Consider the following 19,780-nt stretch of genomic DNA (forward strand, 5'->3'; position numbering starts at 1 on the left):
AGTTTCTTTTTTGAGGTGTGCACCCAGAAGAAAACCAGGAGAGAGTATCATACTGTACTACAGATTCTCAGCTCCAAGAAATGCCTCCCAAATCACCAACAAAAAGGCAGTACCAACCAAAATTAGATCCTCTCTGGTCCAATAATCTTTATGTGCCTCCTGTTTGATTCTGTGGGATCCATTCATTGTCAACCTCTCCCTGGCCGCACCCCTGAAGGGTGTTCTCTTTCTGACAACCATTTCCGCATGAACTGCTCTTTGCAGGATGAGGCTAAGATCTGGACGCCCCCTGCTGGTGAACGCTACCACAAACAATCTTCAACCATCCCTGGAGTCGCCTGGATTGTTTCCTTTTCTTTCTTTCTTTCTTCTTTTTTTTTTTTTAATTTAATTTTAATTGTTGTCGCAGTACAATTTTCTATCTTTTACTCCCATCCCAACCCACCCACGCAATCCTCCCCTCCTCCCTCCCATTTCCACCCACCCCTAGTTTTTATCCATGTGTCCTTTATACTTGTTCCTGTAAACCCTTCCCCTGGACCATTTTCTTTACACCTCTGGGCTTCGGTTTCCTCATATGTAGTTTGGAGAGCTGAGACATGACTCAAAAAAGCTTTTGTTAGAATTAGTGACACTATATATCATGCATTTCAAATGGTATCAGGTGTGTATTTAAAGGGGGGGGGGCTTTCCCAATATCTCAGAACTTACAACACAGGAATTACACAGTCTGAAATATGGGTTCAAAGCAGGAATGTCCTTACCTGTATCATAAAAAATACACACATTTATCAAGATATTGAAGCTGTTACCTCATGATGGCTTGTTGGGCTATAGCAATATGTTGGAAATGCACTACTTTTGAGTGGGAAGAAGAAAAGAAAAACCATAGCTTATGGTAAAGGAATCTTTGTACCGGGAGGCAGTGAGAACTTCCACCTGCCAGTGCCATTGTTTCAGGATCACAGCTTCAAGGTTATGCAACACCTTTGGTAAACACTTCCTGAAGCAGAGACAAGAACGAGCCTGGGAGTTTCCTTCTGTCTCACTGGACAGGTGGCAGCAGAAGACCAAGCGGTGCTGGTCTGTTTGAGTGAGACGGACAGACGCCAGGCTCCTGGGGTTGCCCAGGATGTTGCAAGGCCTTCTGTTAGTGGCCACTTGCTTCCTGTCTTCAGCCCCAGGTAGGTGTTTAGCTCTTTTTAGGTTCTATGAAACACATCAGTGAGCTGCTTGCTTTTCATCTTCTCCAAATATATTTGTTTAACAAATTTTGCTAGCTAGTTGGGCAGGTTTTAATCTGCTGCATTTTTTCTTTTGGGGGGCAGGGATGGACATTGACTGATATAAACACTCAATGTAAATAAGAGGCAAAGAGATGTCTTTAATCAATATTTACATATATGATCTGAGAATATGGAAATCAAGTGGAAGATTTCATTCAGCATAACTTAAATAACGAATATGAATCTTGAGCCCAAAAGTGAAATTCATCAAAACTCACCTTGTCATTTTTAGAGCGGCAAAGAGTCAGTGGATTTGACTCTCTGTTGCTGCGTGGAAGGCTTTGGAGTGCATTTGCTATTGTTATTCAGACCGGTTGGCTGGCCCTGTCTTTTTGAGTTCACATTTTCATATTTAGTTCTTTCATTTCTGGTGATAATAAGTATGAGTAATTTAGAAATAAATACTTGACCAATTTTATTTTCTAAAGCATTGCGTTATTACTTGATCAAAGTAATCCAGGTCAATGTCTGTTATATTCATCTTGTCAACAACTTTTAACTTCTTAATAACTAATAAACATAAAAATAATTATCTAAGCCAAACCAAAACAACAGATTTCTTCTTATTTTCATCTAGTTTTGTTAGTCCAAACTAATCCAGTATGTGAGTTCTGTGGGAGAGAGGAAGCAAGTATTAACAACAAATTAGTAGAAACACATTGTGTTACAGCTGCAATTTGTATATTCCCCGGATGGCAGTTAGTTGTGTTTATTCCACAGGCTTCAAAATAATTAGCCTGTGTAGGGAGAGAGCATCAGCGGTAAGGATGAATGAGCCAAACAGTATCAAGGTCTGCTGCATCTCTCTAACTGCCGTGTAATTTATTATATCTCAACCCACACTGGCTCGGGGGCCTTCCTGAGTTCAGAAAATGAAGGGCCATTAAGGGAAAGTCAGTCTGTTTTCTTTAGAGAATGCACTATGTTGCAAGAGTTTGGGAAGAGATAGAAATCGTTCATTTCAAACTGAAGAAAGTGAGAGGTTGCCAAAGACTTTTTTAAAAAATATTCTGGTTTATGTTATTTATTGATTTATTTTGCTTGCTATTTGGAAATACTCCACCCTCAAAGAGTTGAAAATAAATTTCTTCACTGACTTGTGTATTTCAACTCCACATTTGAGAGCCAGTTAGTAATTTCAGAGTCTATGAAACATTACAATTTATGTACTGAGTAGAAGCATGGAGATCGGCGTGTCTATCAAAGAAAACCTGTGTTGGTTGGATTGGCCTGTTCTTACCACTTCTCAATGGGAATGTGTGCGTGTTATTATGGCTTTGTGCTTTTATAAAAAGAATCAGTTGGGTAGGTATTATTTTATGACCTGAGGGCAGTTTAGATATTTCCTATCAGAATGTGTATTATGGATGAAAATAATTGTTTTCATTCAGTATTTTTAAAAGGGTTACTCTGTTTGCAACATTGGTGACTATATGGCTTTGGGAGCTCCATATTAAGGGGACTAATTGCACGGACTGGATCCAGTCCACCAACCAACCAGCATGGGCGCCTCCTGGTGCGGGGCTTGTCGGTATCACAGAGTTACAGGAGGCTATAGAGAACTGTGTTGATACTGTTAGTTAATTTCTGGCAGGAGTAAGTTTCTTACCTCAACATATTATTTTGAAATAATTGTGATAATTACAAAAATTTTCACTCAGGGAAAACACAATAATTGATTAAATGTGTTTTCCTAGGCTTTTGAAACTCAGCTATGACAATGTTTATAACTAGTGTTATTATTTTATTTTATCCAAAATTAACTGTATAGAAATAAAAGATGGCCAGTGATTATCTCTGTCATAGCAAGTGCCTGAGGGAACTTGTGATGTTCTGGAAGTGTGACTATGTGATGAGACTTATTTTATCATGAGATATTAGAACTTTATCCAAATGATCATTACCTCTTTGAAGATATTATAGGGGATTCTGTATTCATTGGTATAACATTGAAAACTACTTGAACTGGCCAGAGAACATTTAATTTGCCCTATCTTTTCAAATATTTAAAAACCCCAACTAAACCCAAAGTTAAGGTATTCTAATGTTGCTGCCATGGCTTTAAGTGTTTTTGAAATCTCAGGCCACTGACTGGAAAGGTGTTACCTCAATTTAACACCCCATTTTTGATCAAATGGGTTTTTAGACAATTTAATCACTTTTTAAAAAATCTTTCAAAGTTAGATATAAATGGTTCTGAGTGATCAAATGAAATAAAGCTATCCTAAAATGATAAAAGAAAATTGATATCCCTAGGAATTTTGAAAACTTCTGCTTTAGTTTGTAATGAAAAAAATTTTTAATAAATATGTATTCTTTGGAGCCTATTAGGATCTTTGTACAGTTATCCAAGGGAACTAACAAAAATACTCAGTTCTACTTGTTAAAAGGTCAACCATAGTAACATAAATTTCTTCTACCATAGAAAGTAGGTTTGAGTGCTGCAGTGAACCAGGGCCACCTTTAGAGAACCTTTTAGTTTACACAGAGGGTCCGTAAGTCTTTGGATTGGGCCCTGGTTCCGGCTGCATCTGCATTCTCGTGGACCTGCAGCCTCTTCAGCAGCCAGAGCGCAGGTCCGCTGGCATTTCCTCCGGCTCCAGTCTGCACAGCACCGGTGCTGGGCCGTGTGTCAGCTTTAGAAAAACTGAGTTTCCCTCAAAAATAACTTCTGGATACAATGTTGAAATGAGAATCCGAGTGGCAGATAGAAGGTTAGATGAGATAAATGTTCGATTCTCTTTTGATATAATAGTAGGCTCAGAAATTTCCTTCCTGACCACTGATACTGTTCTATTGATCTGTTTCTCACATTTTAAAAAATATTTTTATGTGTTTTATGCAGGTTTGTCTGTACTGCAAAAAGCCAGCCCATTCTGTGGAGCTGGTATTGGAGCCTTTGCTTCGTTAGTGTAAAACACTGCTATTGGAAAACCCAAGGAAAATATATTAGAATCTGACACTGTGTAGTTTTGAGAGCACTTCAGCTCAACTACTCTGCCACTGACTTTTCGTAGAGGGCTCATTTGTCTCCTGCTTTCTCTGCCGGCTTCTCTCTACACTGCTTGCTCCATTCCTCTGCAGGGGATTCAAAACAATGAAGAGAAGTGGGAAAATGCAAAAGAAATATTTTCAGTAGGACCACCCTGGCTGGTGTGGCTCAGTGGACTGAGTGCTGACCTGTGAACTGAAAGGTCCCCGCTTCAACTCCTGGGCACAAGCCAGGGTTGCAGGCCAGGTCCCCACCGGGGGGTGTGTGATGTTTCTGTCACACACTGAACTTTCTCTCCCTCTCTTTCTCCCTCCCCTCCCCCCTCTCTAAAAACAAATAAAAATCAATAAAAGTTTAAAAATAAATATTTTCAGTGGGGGAACATTTGAAGCTATTGGTTAAAGCAAAGATTTGCAAGGAAGAGCGGACCTCTGATTTGAGGACCTCTTTGGTGCCCGGGCTTCAGCCACTCTCTGACAGGATGACTCCCTGCGTGCGGCTCCCTTCCTCAGAAGCGCACAAGGAGGGCCATTTCCAGCCAGTCTGCCATGGTTCTTCTCAGCTAAAGCTTCTCTCTTACTTCTTTTTTTTCCAGTAACTGCTCTGAATGATTTCCCTGGGGGAAAGAAATATGAAGTGGTTTATCCCAGAAGAGTTCATCCACTACATGAAAGAGAGGCCAAGGAGCCAGACCAGCAGGTGCAGCTTTTGGTTTAGCAGAGACGAAAAAACTTGAACAACTATATTTAACATATCAATACACATACACATATATACACACATTTGTGTCTATTTTTGACCTATAATATGTTTATTAATCTTCACAAAAATGCAACATTCTGCCTTACTTTGTACATTAAGGTCCTGACAAACTGTCTAAAGTCATACAGAGTAAAATTTAACATTCTTATGGTAATATATACCTATACAGTTAATTTTGGATAGTTCTTATGGTAATATATATTCTGTGTATTCCCAAAGAAATTTGATGCAATTTATTAGCCATATATCTATAGACACACAGGCAAACAAAACCATCAACATTAAAACTGAAGTAGAAATAAAATGTTGTGGGTGAATGTGTACATGCATGCATATTAAATTAAAATTAAGTACTATAATTAACCATGACATTTACCTTTGTCTTTTTGAAAAAGGCAGGCGACTAATTCAAGTTTGTATAAATCTTGCTACTTAATGAAATGACACATTCTCAGTCAAAAGAGGAAAGAGGAAAGCTACAACAATGATTCATTCAACAAGAATTTTCTAATTACCTACACCTGGAACTCTTCTTCGAGGAGCCAGGAAAATCCAACTAAATGAGACACAAATAATACCTTGCATCCATCTATTGTAAGATGCAACTCACTGGATAATGTCCCACACCTTTCTTCACTGAAAATTGGGAGAACAATTTGAATACATGTCCAGCATTTTTCATCAGTTATATAGTGAGTTCTTTACAACGTAAAAGTACATTTAAGATTTGGAACAGTTTATTTTGATGAAAAACCATAAAGTAGTTGTTGGTACATACTATATGATCAATCAATTTGTTAAATGAGTAGATGGATGCAGTTGATTCAATAGGCTTGATATTTATTGAAAATACCTATTTATCTAGTCTACTATTCTGATAACTGGCTGTGTGAAACTTAGGTGAAAGTGTAAGGGATCTGAACTCAGAGGGCTTGTGTCTATGTCTTAGCTTTGTTCACTCTCCCTGTGTAAATTTACATGCACACGACTTCAAATTCTTTGTTTGAAAGTTGAGCCAATAATAGTCCTGTTTATCTTCTATAGCAAAGCAAGGATGCAGTCATTGCTCCCTGTTCAAGAAGATGCTATGATGCTAGCCTCTGTAACCCAATCATGTTCTACTTTGAGGCACTTTGTACTTAATGCTATGGCTTGTTAAGCCATTTTTGTTGTCTTTCTGCTTCTCAACATAATCCCCTTTTTAGTCATCCTAGCTATTCTTAAGCCTTTCATTATAATATGCTTGCACAACTGTAGGCCCTCTCTTCTGGAGTTCTCACTACTTCAGATGCTCTTCTCTATCGGCGAAGCTCAGGCCATCTTCCATTTCTTGATGAAAGATAGATTCCTTTTCTAAAACCTTGCTTTCACACAGTCAGAGTAATACCATTTGGTCTTTGCTTTTTTTAAATGTTGATTTTATTATAGTGGTGGTGAGTGTGTGTGTATATTTGTATGAGAGTGTGTATAATTTTCTCTTCTGGGCTTGAAACCACTGAGGGCAATAAAAAAGTGTTTCCTATGTCTTCGCCATGCCTCTGTTTCTCTTCCATCCTTGTCTCTCAGCCCCTGTCCTATAGATTTACCAAACAGAAATACAGGATACCTACTTAAATTTGAATGCCAGATAGACAAGTTATGCTTTTGTACTATTAATAGTCTCAAATATTGTACCCAACATGCTAAAATTGCAAACTTATTCACTGTTTATCTGACATTCTAGTTTCACTGGTGACCTGGATCTTACCTGGCAATCATACCATGTGGCTTCTGTTATCTCCCTGTGAATGTGCAGAACTACACCAGAGACATCTCTCTCCGATTCCAGCCCTTGTCCCATCTGCACAGAGAAGGCCCCATGCTGCCACACGTCTGATATTTCAGCCCCGCTCTGTCAGGGCCACTGAGTTCTGCGTATCACACTTGTCTGCCGACCCTAAATCTAGTGATGTTCTCATCCGCCACACAGCAGGCACATGCTTCCCCCTGACTTAGAATGTTCTCTTTTTGCTCAGGAACAGAGCACAACAAATAACAACACTGTCTTACAGATATAAACCGAGGTCTTGGAAGTTATTTTTGTGGTTTCTTTATTGAGACTATTGTTCTTCTTTGTGTAAAAGAGTGATGAGCAATACTTGAAACCTCCAGAATTCATAATGCATGTGACCAAGAGGATCTCTGTATCCCGGTGGTGCCGCCTGGCCCTCCGTCTAGATTAATCACGTTTCAAGGCCTCCTGGACCCTCGTACTTTTTATTAGACAGCTGTGCCCTGCCCTGGACAGGAGACCCAGGCACCAGCGTCGCCTGTCCGTGGTGACACAGGCATGGCTCCATTTTTCTAACTTCAACACAACTGGCCATGACTTACAATTTGTTCTGGAATGAAATAATCTTTTGACAAGCTTTTTGGAGGGCTCACTAAACACCAGGATAGAACCTTGAATGTTTTATTCATGATTGCAGATTGTATTCTTGATTGTATTTAAATGTATGGCATAGGGAAACTAAACAAGGATTCGAGTAAATGAGCAAATGAATAAGTAGAGAAATGGACAAACAAATGAAGAAGTATAACTGGAGTGCATTTCCCATAGAGCTGCACAAACATGTACTCAACAAATAATCAAGTTCCTTGTCATTGGGAACTTACCTACTAAAGGTGGTCACTATTCTTCCTAGAATTCAGCCTCTACCTCACACACGTCCTTAGAGGCCAAAATCATCTTGCTTTTGGCTCATTCCATAAAATAGAATGTGGCAGCATAATGCTCCCCCTCTTTTAGAAACAATTTCAGGCCTTAGCTAGGGCTACCAGGGTTTGTGGAAGTCTTGGATTCTCTGTATATTATGGCAAGACTTGAATTAAGATCCTCCCTGAGGGTTTCCTTTGCTGTTTCCTGTGTGCCTGTGGGCAGCATCCTGACTTTACAGATCTGCTCCCATTCAGGACCATGCATGACCAGGGACTTCCTAGTTTACTCCCTTAACCTTGCCCAAGGCATTGCTTTCTGGAGAAAATTTGCATATATTTACATCCCTGTGACCAGCTAAACTAAGGCAATAAACTCCACATCATTTCCTTCCAGTGGATGTTCTATAAACCAAGGCGCATTTTTCCTCTTCTAACTCCTAGTTCGGAACCCAGAGAGGACACAGGCTGGACACACTTCTTATGAGCAGGCATTGCTCTTCACCTTGGATCATACTTGGAAGCACAGTCATGCCCTCCCCCAGGGCACCCCACTTCATAGAAACTCTGGTTTTCTTCGCTGTTGTTTCCTCTCATCTATAACCTCTGTTCTAGTGTTGGCCAAACCTCCCACTCCAAAAGCAATGTCTATTTTCTAAATCAGCCTCTAGGTAATATTTTTAGGTGAGGATCCACTAAAACTCTATTTCTAATAGAAACAGGTATCTGGAAAACTTCTGGTTAGAAGTTCATCTTATATCCCTCCAGTATTTTCATTCTATCTAGTCTTTCTTAAACCTGAATAATGAGTGATTATAGTGATTCCTTGTGAATTTTGTTTTTCACCCTCACGGTTTATTTTGGACCTGCTGTTATTCATGAAAATGAACTAATTTATAGCAGCCTTAGTCCATCTAGGCCCACATTGTAGGATATTTATGGTCATGGACTTTTGACCCCAGCAAAGACACCGATAATTGATAATTACAAGGAAATAGGGGTCAACACAGATGACCTTGAAGATGGCAAACCTCTGTGTGGTACCCCTGACCTGATGAGTCTAATGCACTAGTAGGTGTCGATGAGCTCGGGTACTGTTCTGGCCAGGAGAGGGATGGCAGAAGAGAAGCTGGGCATCAGGTGCAGCCTCGGGTGGTTTTCAGTCATGTTATCTGCCGTATGTAGATATCTTTAATAACAATGACCTGACACTTCCCAGTGAATGTTTAGATGTTGGGTGTAATCAGGCTAATAACCTAGTTTTATAGAACAAAGCCAAGACTTGGTACCCAATACAATCTTCTGCATAGTCTTCTATAGCTTCTTCTACATATAAGAGGTCTGTCCGGAACAAGTCCAGCCATTGTTAATATAACAAGAATGGTTTGTGTGACATTGATGTAACATGGCAGCTAAGGAGAAGGGATTGGAACACATATGCATGAACAATGACAACTTCACTGTGCTAGTCAGTGAGGGCAGTAGATGCCATTGAATGAGCATGTGTACTGTGTGGTTGTTGCATTCAGAATGACTGAGTGAGTAGATTCAAAATTTGAATCTGCATCAAATTTTTCATTAAGCTTGAACATTCCTCCATGAAAAATATTCAGATGCTTCAGAAGGTTTTCAGGGATGATGCAGTGAGGGAAGCTCAAATAAAAGTGTGGTACAAATGCTTCAAACATGGTTGAGAGTCTGTTTAAAGTGATCCACATTCTGGAAGGTCTGCAATGAGCAGAACACCTGAGAATGTTGAATGTGTACAGGCTGCAATCAACAAAAATCGGTGACTGACAGTGCAAGAACTAGAAGCTGACCTGGGGATTTTGAAAACTACTGTGTTCTAGATTTTTGACTCATAATCTTGGCATGAAACACATGGAGGCAAAATTTGTTCTGCAGCTTCTGCTATCAGAGCAGAAAGAACATCATGCTGAAGTTGCTGATGACTTTATTCAAACCACTACCAGTGAACCAGATGTCCCCAAGAAGATCATAACTGCAGATGAATCATGGGTCTATGTCTATGATCTGGAAATGAAGGCCCAGTCATCCCAACGGATGTCACCTGGTTCTCCATGCCTGAAGAAGGTGCTGCAAAGTTGCAGCAAGATCAAGACTATGTTAACTCTGCTTTTTAATTGGGAAGGTGCCTGCTTTGAAGGGGACTGAAGCATCATTGTCCTATGTAAAATGTTTCTTGTATCTTGTATTGCCTTCAATAAATGTCACTATTTCTCACAGTAAATGGCTGGCTACTTTCTGGACAGAACTCTTACAATTCTAAACTTAAACTAGTTCTCCTATTTCATATGGTTTACCTGAGGAAATATTTTTTCTTTATTCCTGATGACTTCTTCCTGCCTTAAGGTATATATTCCTGTTATTTTGCTCATATTCTGACCTCCACTGAGCCTGAAGAAGATCTCACACTAAAAATCACCAGGGAGAGCCTTAGAGGTCTTTGGGTCTACGTGCGTACCGTTTCTTCTTCTCAAATACCTTCCCCACCCTGCTTCACCTGCCTAATTCCTATCTCAGCTTATACATTCCTTCCCCAGGAAAGCCTTTCCTTCCTTTAGGATATTAGACATCCTACATTGCTTCCATCTTTATAGTATTCATCATACAATGTAACTTATTTTTATTGTCTGTCTTTTTACTTGATAATATGCTTTATGGAAGCAGATACCATTTTTTTTGTTACTTCGAGTTAAATTTCCAGAACCAAACCATAACTTGCAAATAACTAGCACCCAAATAATATTCATAAAATGCATAGATGGATAAATGAATGGATAGATGGGTAGATGGATGGATATACAGGTCTCAGAGATAATTTATCTATTTAGTTTGATTTGTTAAAAGAGGAAGCAACAGACATTTAGCATTAAACAGACTATTGTTGATGAAAAACAGGCATTGCTTACTAATGATTAAACAGATAGGCCTAGCAAAATGAATATTTGTGTGTGTTTTTAATTACCAGCAAATGTTTGTGCATTTTTGCAGGAAAAGTTTGAAACTGAATTGAAATATGAAATGACAGTTAATGGAAAAATAGCAGTGCTTTATTTGAAAAAATCCAAGTAAGTGTCTTTCCTTCTGATATAATCCTCACCAACAGCAAGTCAGCAAGTGGGAAGTGTGGTAATGGAGTCTGTTGTTCCTTATGGCTCACAGAAACCTCATAGACCTCATAGCCCGCTTTGGCTCTCAACTGGCCCAATAATATTTATTCCTACTGAAGTCATAGGAACACACTGGGTAAAACAACAGTTTACAAGTATTTTGATACTTCTAATAATAAAACGATGAATGAGGTGCAAGCAGACATACATTTTATCAAACTCTATAAAATAGCTATCGATTTTTAACTGTTCCCCTACATTATTTCACTTTATTATTCTAGCACTGAAAGATTAGATTTTAAAACAATTTGCAAGCATTTTTATTGGGGAAAAATACTAAGACATATACATTAAATAAACTCTGGGGCCAAAGAAGCAGTCCGTGGCGAAGCCAAGTTGGGCTGGCCGGACTCCAGAGCTGACGGGCCTTCCACCCAGCTGCCCACTAACCTGGCCATCCCTCTCGCACATTATGTTGGGCTCTCACTCCTTCACACTCTTTGTCCTGTTCATCAAAAGTCCACATTCTTTTTCAAGTTTCACAGCCTTAACTCTCACCCAGATATGGATCATCCTCCATCTACACTGTTTCAAAAATAGTTTTTCCTAACCTGTGCTTTCAAGCTCTTTGAGTCCCTCAGTTGTTCTATATAGGACAGCAAGATAGACAAACATACTGTCACCTCTTGCAAAAAATCACAACTGATTGGAGTTCAAAAATAGTATGGTGTAATGGAAGTAATATAGGCTTGGGGTTAAGGCAGACCTAAATATAATGTCATGCCACTTGAACTATTTAATCTTATTTAAAAAATAAATAGAATAATATTTACCTTCTAGGATGGTTGAAAAGATTATATTAAATGACTCCTGTAACAGGTCCTAACCCAGTGAGCAGTATAGGTACAGAATTTGATACATATAAGTTACTTCCTTTTCTCTTTGCGCTACCTCTTTTACAAATGTACTCAGACTCCTATTTTCTAGAGGGTGACTGAAAGAATTTTAAGAAGCTTGGCAGAATGATGGAAGGGCCCTAACTACCAAATGCAAGTTAATTTTCAATAAACTTTAATAGTCACTGGTAACTAAAAGGGCTAGGTGGAAACACAGTTCTCTTAAACTGGTGAGGAGCATTGCTCTTTTCAGACTTTTTTTTTTACCCACTATCCCCTTCTCAGTTTCTTTTCTTCCTCAAATCTCTCCTCAGATCAGCATGCACAGTCTGGTGAGCAAGCAGACACTGTCCCATACTGCTCATGAAGGTCCCTGCCCCTCTCGTTCTCTCCGTTTTAAGTGTCCCTTTCATGCTGGGGCATGTCCTCAGGGGTTCAGAAGAGTTCAGGAGTTAAAACTTGACTGCTCACTGGTGAAAGTGCTCCCTTTGATCACTGAACTTTGCAATCAGCATGAGTAATCATGACTTTCTTTTGCTTTTTCTCTAGGGACATCCGTGCACCAGGCTACACGGAAACACACTATAATTCCTTTGGAAAGGAGGTCACCGCCAGCCCACAGATCATGGTAAAATAGAGTGTCCCAGACTGAATGTTAATTGGGATTTGACCCACACATCCAAATGCAATGTCATTGCCAAGCAAATAGGGAAAGAGAAGCAGTATTTATGGCATTAGTGCTTTATTTAGTAGTCAATTCTTAATTGATCCTCCATCATTTGGAGAGTCTGACAAAAACAAAATCATTCCTTGACGACAACCATGGTAACACTTTCCAGGCTCAAAGTTGTCCCTACAGGAGAGTGGACAGAAGGAGCTTCTTATTTTCATTAGAAGATGGAAGAATCATACCTCTGGTGTTCCTAGTTAATGCCTGTCACCTCCCTAGATCATGTAATCTCTCCAACCCAAGATCATTTCCTCAATGGTAGAATTGTAAAATTCTGTATTTTCTTTAAACAATTTCCACTCTTCCTTCTCATTCAGAGATGACTCAGTGTGAAATAACATGAAAGTGTTTTAACATTGCCACCTTTTCAGAGGCCTGCTTTCTATTGGAAAGCCTTCACACAGTCTCTTCCATAAAATTCTACAGTCACACATGGGTGTACATGGGCTGATACCTCATCTCTCCAAAAGTAGAAGGGTTTACTTGACAGAAGAACATACATGTGAAAAAGGGTTAGGGTTGGGTATTTTGCTCCAAATGGAGGCAGGGGATGCAATACTAATCCACTTTGGTGAAACTCTTGGGATAAATAAAGAAATATTAACACAATCTGAATAACACACTCATTGGAAATAGCTCACAGTTGTTAGAAAAAAATGATGAGCAATCAGTCGAAGAAAAGAATGAATGTCTGATGTTTGGGGTGCTCAGGTAAAATGGTGCATAAACATACGTCTGTAAGTTGGTTTCTTCCAGACTGTATTTACCCTCTTGTCCTTTCTCTGCAGCACCAGCATTCACACCAACATTTAGTTAACACTTTGTAGACATTTGAGATCATTAACTAAATAGTAAAGATTTTAACCATAAAAAAACTTTAAAAATGCTTTCAATATCCCTACATTGACTGTTATTCAGCATAAAATGATTTAAAACCATTATAGATCCTATTTTGAGATTTTAAGTTTAAGTTTAGCAGTGGGTCTAAAACACATGCACACTCTCCCTTATAAAACCCCTTTCCTCTTTTCTTGAGGACGACTGTTATTACCAAGGGCACATCATTAATGCAAACTTTTCTGAAGCTAGCATCAGCACGTGTAGGGGTCTCAGGTAAGACTTCATTGTGGTTTGTGTGTCTTTGATGGTGTGTGTTTAATAAAACTAATATCAGATAGACTTAATCATACCTAGATGAATGTGAATTCTAAGGGCTAAAAATTTTGAGGTTTGAAGGAAACATGGCTCCTGTTGATAACAGTTTATAAATGACAAACCAGAACTGCTTTCTGAATTGCTTTTGTTTGATTGTTTGCTTGTTTTCAAAATAGAGGCTTTGAGTCTGTGTTTTAAAGTCAGAACCTTTAAATGGGAGCTCTTTTTCACCTTCTCTCTTCACTCTACAGTCTCCAGGTTGACCTACCCATGCCTGTCATAGCCATTTTTTTCTCTGTGTTAAGGGTTCCCTGTGTATCTGCCAACAGTAGGATATACAGACTTCTGGTGCCCAGACTTGATTATCTCATTTTCCCTTTCATATCTCCATATCTCTCCCATACCTGGATATCTCAATGAAATCTCAATCAAGCTAATGATTTTCTCCAAAATCTGGAATTTTTCCAGTATTTCTTATCTCAGTGAATTGTATAATCAACCCAGCCACTTGCCCAATCCAGAAACCTGAGTTCTTGATGACTTATTGCCCCTCAACTACCCATTTTCAATCCATTATCAAGCCCTATTGCTTATATGTTCCAAATATTTTCTGAGATTATTCACTGCATTCTCTCTCTACTGCCACATCCCCATCCAAACAACTGTGATCTTTATGCAGACATTGCACTAAACCACCTACTTTATCTCTCCACATCCCTTCTTATATGCGAATTCTATGTATACTTAGTCTGTCATACATTCTTTGCTTTTTCTTCTTAGGAATTATCTGTTTTAATTACATATATTAGATATCTGTCATATGATTATATACTTGTGAATCAAATGTAATTGTTTCATCTACATCTGTCTTCATTATTTGAATATAAGCTCTAAGAGAAGAGAAACCATGACTCTCCCATCTGTCTTTAGTCTAATGCTTAATGAATGATGTGTGGCTATTAAATTTTGGTTGAATGAAATGTAGCTTTGGGCTTCAGCAGAGAGAATTAAGATGAAATTGGTATTTTTCATTGCTTACATGCTTTACCTATTATATCCTTCCATTTTTATAACCATCATATTGTAGGTATTGTTATTCTCATTTTATGGATGGAAAAACTGAAGCTATGTGAGATTAAGTAATTTCCCATGGTATCAGTGCTAATAAGTGATAGAGCCAGAGTTTTAATTCTTGTTTATAAGACCCCAAAATCTCTTTCATTTTCAGTACACCTTGAGGGCAGACAAGGCAAGGGAATTGGAAGAGCACTGGACCAAGAGTCAGGAAATTTCATTCTAGTGTAAGCTCTGACCTAGGTTAGCTATAAGATTGCAGTAGTCACTTGTTCCCAAAAGGCTCCATTTCCTCACAGAGAAAATAGTTTAGCTCTTCTCTATGGGGATCTTCAGCTGTAATGCTGCATTGTGTTCTGCAGCCATGAGCTTGGAATGTTTTTGCCATGTTAACTTTCTGGAGTCTGTCAAATATAGCACTCAGATGCAGGAATAAAGAAACCTGGATTCTCATGTTTTTCAGGGGCTACTTCAGTCAGGGAGAAGAAAGGTACTTCATTAAACCTTTAAGTCCCACAAATTGGGATGAACAGGAACATGCACTCTTCATGCACGATCCCGAAGCAAAGAAGACTGATGCCACCTGTGGGGCAGATGACTTGCTATGGGCACATGTGGCCCCACCTGCCACCAGTCTGGTTGTATGCATACCTTTCTTTTTTATGTGGAATGGTCTTGTGTATCCCGTCCTGTCTGTCCTGAGTTCAGTCTTAGCAACTGCACTTTACTGAAATTTTGTGGTCATTGTTGAAACTAGTAGTTAGGGAGACATTAAAACCTTGTACATTGCTTTAATACATATTTATGGATCAACTACTATGAACAACAATGCGCTAGGGCTAAAAGGAGTGTAAGGCTTGCCCTCTAGGGCAGGCAACTTTCACAATACTGCCACATACGATGGTGTCAAGTATTGTTATTACTTTGAGATAAAATATCCTACAGTCCTTACGAATGAACTCATTTAACAAACCTTTCTTCTAGTACTGCCATAAGCACTGGGGATGTAGCAGCAAACAAAATAAATATAGGATCTTATAGGATCTGCCCACAGGAACTTAGAATGTGCTTTCATTTATGGAATTCAGCTTCCAGTCACAGAAAAGTAATCTCTTATAAATGTTTGTAAACATTTGTCCATAAATGAATGTCTATAAACACTGGACAGAATTGGTTTGAATAAAATAAAAATTGTTGTTGGGTTCAACTGGCTGGGTGTTTAAATGCTACCAGCCAGAAGAACCACTCTTAGCTATATGAGTGTTGACTTCCTACTTTAGCTGGTATAGACTTCATCTCTGTCTCAATCCTTTGCTAACCATGTGCAAATAACCATGCTTCCATGACATCATTTTGTTTGTTTGTTTTGTGTTTTGTGGTTTTCTCCTGTCTCATTGGTGCTGTGCCTTCTCAGTTCTCCACTGGTTGACTGCTAAATATTAGAGGCTCCTCATAAAACTCAATCCTGGGTCTGTCCCATTCTTTACTTTATCTATATATTCCTTCTAGGTAATCTTATCCTTCTATGTATTATTTAAACAGGAGCTCTGCACTAATCACTATCAAATATACACCTCCAGCCTTGGACTCTCCTTTGAAGGCCAGAATATTAATAATTAACTGTCTACTTCATGCATCCAGTGGAGTGTCTAATATCGGAAACTTAGTGTGGTCAAAACAGAACTACTGATTTCCGAGCCCCCAACGAAATCTGCTTCTCCCTTGTTCTCCCCTGTTTCAGTACCCCCATTCATCATGTGCTCAGGCCCAAATCCAGAAACCAGCCTTGATTCTTGCTTCGTTCACCCCTCTTCATATGGTATCCAGCAGCCAATGCCTCCACATAGTCCAGGTCTTTCACTTTGTTCCCTCTTCCCAACTGCCGCATGGCACCACCCCTATCACTATACCCACTGCAATGTCCTCCACCCGACTTCCCGCTCACAGTCCAGCCTCAGTAGAATCCACCTCCACGCAACGGTTGGAGTGATTGCTTGATTCTAAATCACAATGTCACTTTTCAGTTTAAAACCCTGTAATGGCTTCTCATTGCATTTAGTATAAAATTGAAACAAACAAACAAACAAAAACAGCAAAAAGTCTTGACCCTGAGTTACAGACCCCTGTATGACTAGGACCTCAACTACCTCTCCAATCTTCCCCATCTCATACTTACCATCCATCAGTGACTGCCCTGCTCTGACAGACACAAACTCTTGCTGTACTTTACACATGTCAACATCAATTTACCTTGGAGTCTTTTTTGTGTATTTTTTTTTTGCTGGAATTATCTTTCAATTTATCTTCCTCTGACCTTCCTCATTTTCATTAATATGTCAGCTTCAGAGCCAATGCTTTCAAGCTTTTTCTAACCATCTATTCTGAAATGACTACCTTGTCACACAATCTCATACCATGCTGTTTAACCCTCCATACAGCACTCATGCCTGCTGGCCATCTCTGTGCTTGTTTGTCTATTGTGAACTCCCTAAGCACACCGAGCAGGTCTGTTTCACTGCTGTATCTGCAGTGCCCAGAGCCTTGTTGGTGCACAGTAAGTGCAAATACATATATTGCTCCTGTGGAAGGTGGGAGGTGAGTCTATATCTCCTTAGAGAATACCTAAAAGGTCTATCTTCTGTAACCTGTTCTTTTAATGGTTCCTGTTAACAGCTTATTTACCTCATAAAAGGCAAGTACTTGTAGAAAAGCAACATAATAAACTTTGATGATTTATTTTTTATTTTTTAAAGATTTTATTTATTTATTTTTAGGGAGGGGAAGGGAAGGGGAGAGAGAGAGAGAGAGAGAGAGGGAGAGGGAGAGGGAGAGAGAGAGAGAGAAGCATCAATGTGTGGTTGCTTCTCATGTGGCCCTCACTGGGTACCTGGCCGGCAACCCAAGCATGTGCCCTGACTGGGAATCGAACCTGTGACACTTTGGTTCGCAGCCCATGCTCAATCCACTGAGCTATGCCAGCCAGGGCATGATGATTTATTATTTAGTACAAATAATGTCTGCTATTTTTCAATGGGCCAATCCACTATAAAACATGTTATTTTGTTGTTACTGTTTTGCTTTATTTTATTTTGTGTTGTGGAGAGGAAGGCAAAATACAGGGAAGCTTGACATGTGGGAAAGAGACCCAGCTCTTCTGAAGAGAAGAGCAGACTGGACTCTGTGGTGGCTTTGGGTATTGCCCGTCAGTCACTGGTAAGGAGGGAATGTTCACTGGACCAGGCATAAAAGGACACTAAACAACAACTAGAACAACACTAGGAGGACACTGAAGTCAGTTTGTTTCATAACAAGACAGTACAGCAAGTGCGCGGTTCAAACACATCTGAAGACTTTGGTTTTAATTCAAGCACTCCTCTTTATTAGTTGTGTAATCACTTAAATTCTTTGGTAAAATAAAAGGGTCAGGCTAGACTATCACTTCTAGCTCTGACATTCTGAGCCTTGTCTATAGATGATTCTGGCTGATTAATTAGAATTAAAATAGTAATCCTGTCATCCTTTATTCCTAGATAATAACCAGTCTCCTACAAAATCACACATTTCTAATAAAAGAACAACTTTCGCAGAGAAAGAATTGTCTTAGTGATTTTTTTATATTTATTACAGAAATTAAATGATCGGAAGGTTCAAGAACAGAAGAAGTACGTAGAATATTATTTGGTACTGGACAATGGTGAGGTAAAGTATACCAGATAAATATATCTTTTATAACCTCTTTCTACCTAAATTATTATATGAGATATTAACTATATGGGTTGGTTTTAAAACATCATGACTATGAGCTATTCTTTTTTATAAATTGTTCTGAACATATGACATTTGACCTAAATTAGACTGGCATGATTTCTTCTTTTCAGGAATGGACACAATCTGACACAGATACACTGAATTTTTTGCTGTCTTTAGAACTCCAAACTTAGTTTCAATTAAATTTCTTTGTAATTTTGATTTCTGTTAACTCAGAAAATCATTGGTAAATTAGATTATGCTTATAAGGGAGCATTAAATATAAAAGACTAATGAATGGAATCTTCTAAAAAAGCACTTTTTGGTAGCTTCCATTGTTTTTCTTCTTCATGAGAATGCATTTTTCATGTATTGAATGTTCTAAACCTGATAATATGATTAAGTTAATTAGTTCAGGCCCAAAAGTTTGACTTCACTTATACTACATTCATTTACTGTTCATATTTTTCTAATGAATAAGCTATTCCTTGTGCTGATTTTGTCCACTTTAGGAAATTATGTTATCTAACTGAAATGCATTTATAATAATTCTTTCACACTTTACACTGAGCTAGTGCTTTAGGGGACAAAACATCATCTTAACTCCTAAAGCACTTGAATTTAGAGAAATAAGGAAGCACTTGTTTCTAACCTCTAACTTGTATAACTGATCGTGAATGACGACCACTGATAAGTAAAATAAACTGAAGATGCCTTTTTCACCTTCCTATTATGTTCCTTTCCATCAATGCCCATTTTTTGTCTTGGTTGTCTTTTAGTTTAACAAGTACAATCGAGATCCAGAGGAAATAAGAAACAGGGTGTTCGAGATGGTCAATTACATCAATATGGTATGATATATTTTATTAAATGTGATTTTAACAATTTGCTAAACAGTGTCATTGGATGTTGCTAGGGATACCTATGAAGCAGGAACAGAAAGTCAATAGTCTTAAGACTAATACTGCCGAATGGCTCTTGAAGGGTGACCACAACTTTTACTAAATAATGAAATATTATTATTATGTGACAGATATATTTCTCACCTACATATCACACTATTCACAGATCATGAAGATATAAACAGTGTTTGCATGGTTTATGTTTTTCCAAAGCACAGTAAGAAAATGCTGACAAACAAATCTCAATGGAAAGCCAGTCTAAGGAAGAAAATAGAAGAGCAAACAAAATAATGGAAGCTGTGGCAGAGTAGCATCTTTCGATACCTTGTATCATTTAGTCATCAAGCAATGCTAAGGAATTATACTCTGAGAAACAAAGTAACTTGTCTAAAATCACAAAGTTAGAAA

The 19,780-nt window shown here is 38.7% G+C and overlaps 1 protein-coding gene across 7 annotated transcripts in view; it reads left to right on the top strand.

The window, feature by feature from the left end:
- The first annotated feature begins 1,034 nt into the window (after nucleotides 1-1,034).
- The window catches only part of ADAM28 (ADAM metallopeptidase domain 28), a 50,863-nt gene continuing 32,117 nt past the window's right edge, over nucleotides 1,035-19,780 (top strand). For 4 of the 7 annotated variants that reach the window (XM_045853383.1, XM_045853384.1, XM_045853385.1 and 1 more), the window contains exons 1-8: nucleotides 1,035-1,184; nucleotides 4,874-4,977; nucleotides 10,750-10,826; nucleotides 12,314-12,392; nucleotides 13,531-13,607; nucleotides 15,187-15,364; nucleotides 18,351-18,422; nucleotides 19,250-19,321. In XM_045853383.1, coding sequence (XP_045709339.1) covers nucleotides 1,133-1,184; nucleotides 4,874-4,977; nucleotides 10,750-10,826; nucleotides 12,314-12,392; nucleotides 13,531-13,607; nucleotides 15,187-15,364; nucleotides 18,351-18,422; nucleotides 19,250-19,321 — 711 coding nt within the window. In that variant the 5' untranslated portion in view covers nucleotides 1,035-1,132. The remainder of the gene's footprint in view (nucleotides 1,185-4,873; nucleotides 4,978-10,749; nucleotides 10,827-12,313; nucleotides 12,393-13,530; nucleotides 13,608-15,186; nucleotides 15,365-18,350; nucleotides 18,423-19,249; nucleotides 19,322-19,780) is intronic. The other 3 variants (XM_045853386.1, XM_045853387.1, XM_045853389.1) reach the window with 3 other exon arrangements.

The sequence above is a fragment of the Phyllostomus hastatus genome, unplaced genomic scaffold (genome assembly GCF_019186645.2).
Source record: "Phyllostomus hastatus isolate PE091 unplaced genomic scaffold, TTU_PhHast_1.1 phas_contig_98, whole genome shotgun sequence".
In the NCBI taxonomy this organism is placed as follows: Eukaryota; Metazoa; Chordata; class Mammalia; order Chiroptera; family Phyllostomidae; genus Phyllostomus; species Phyllostomus hastatus.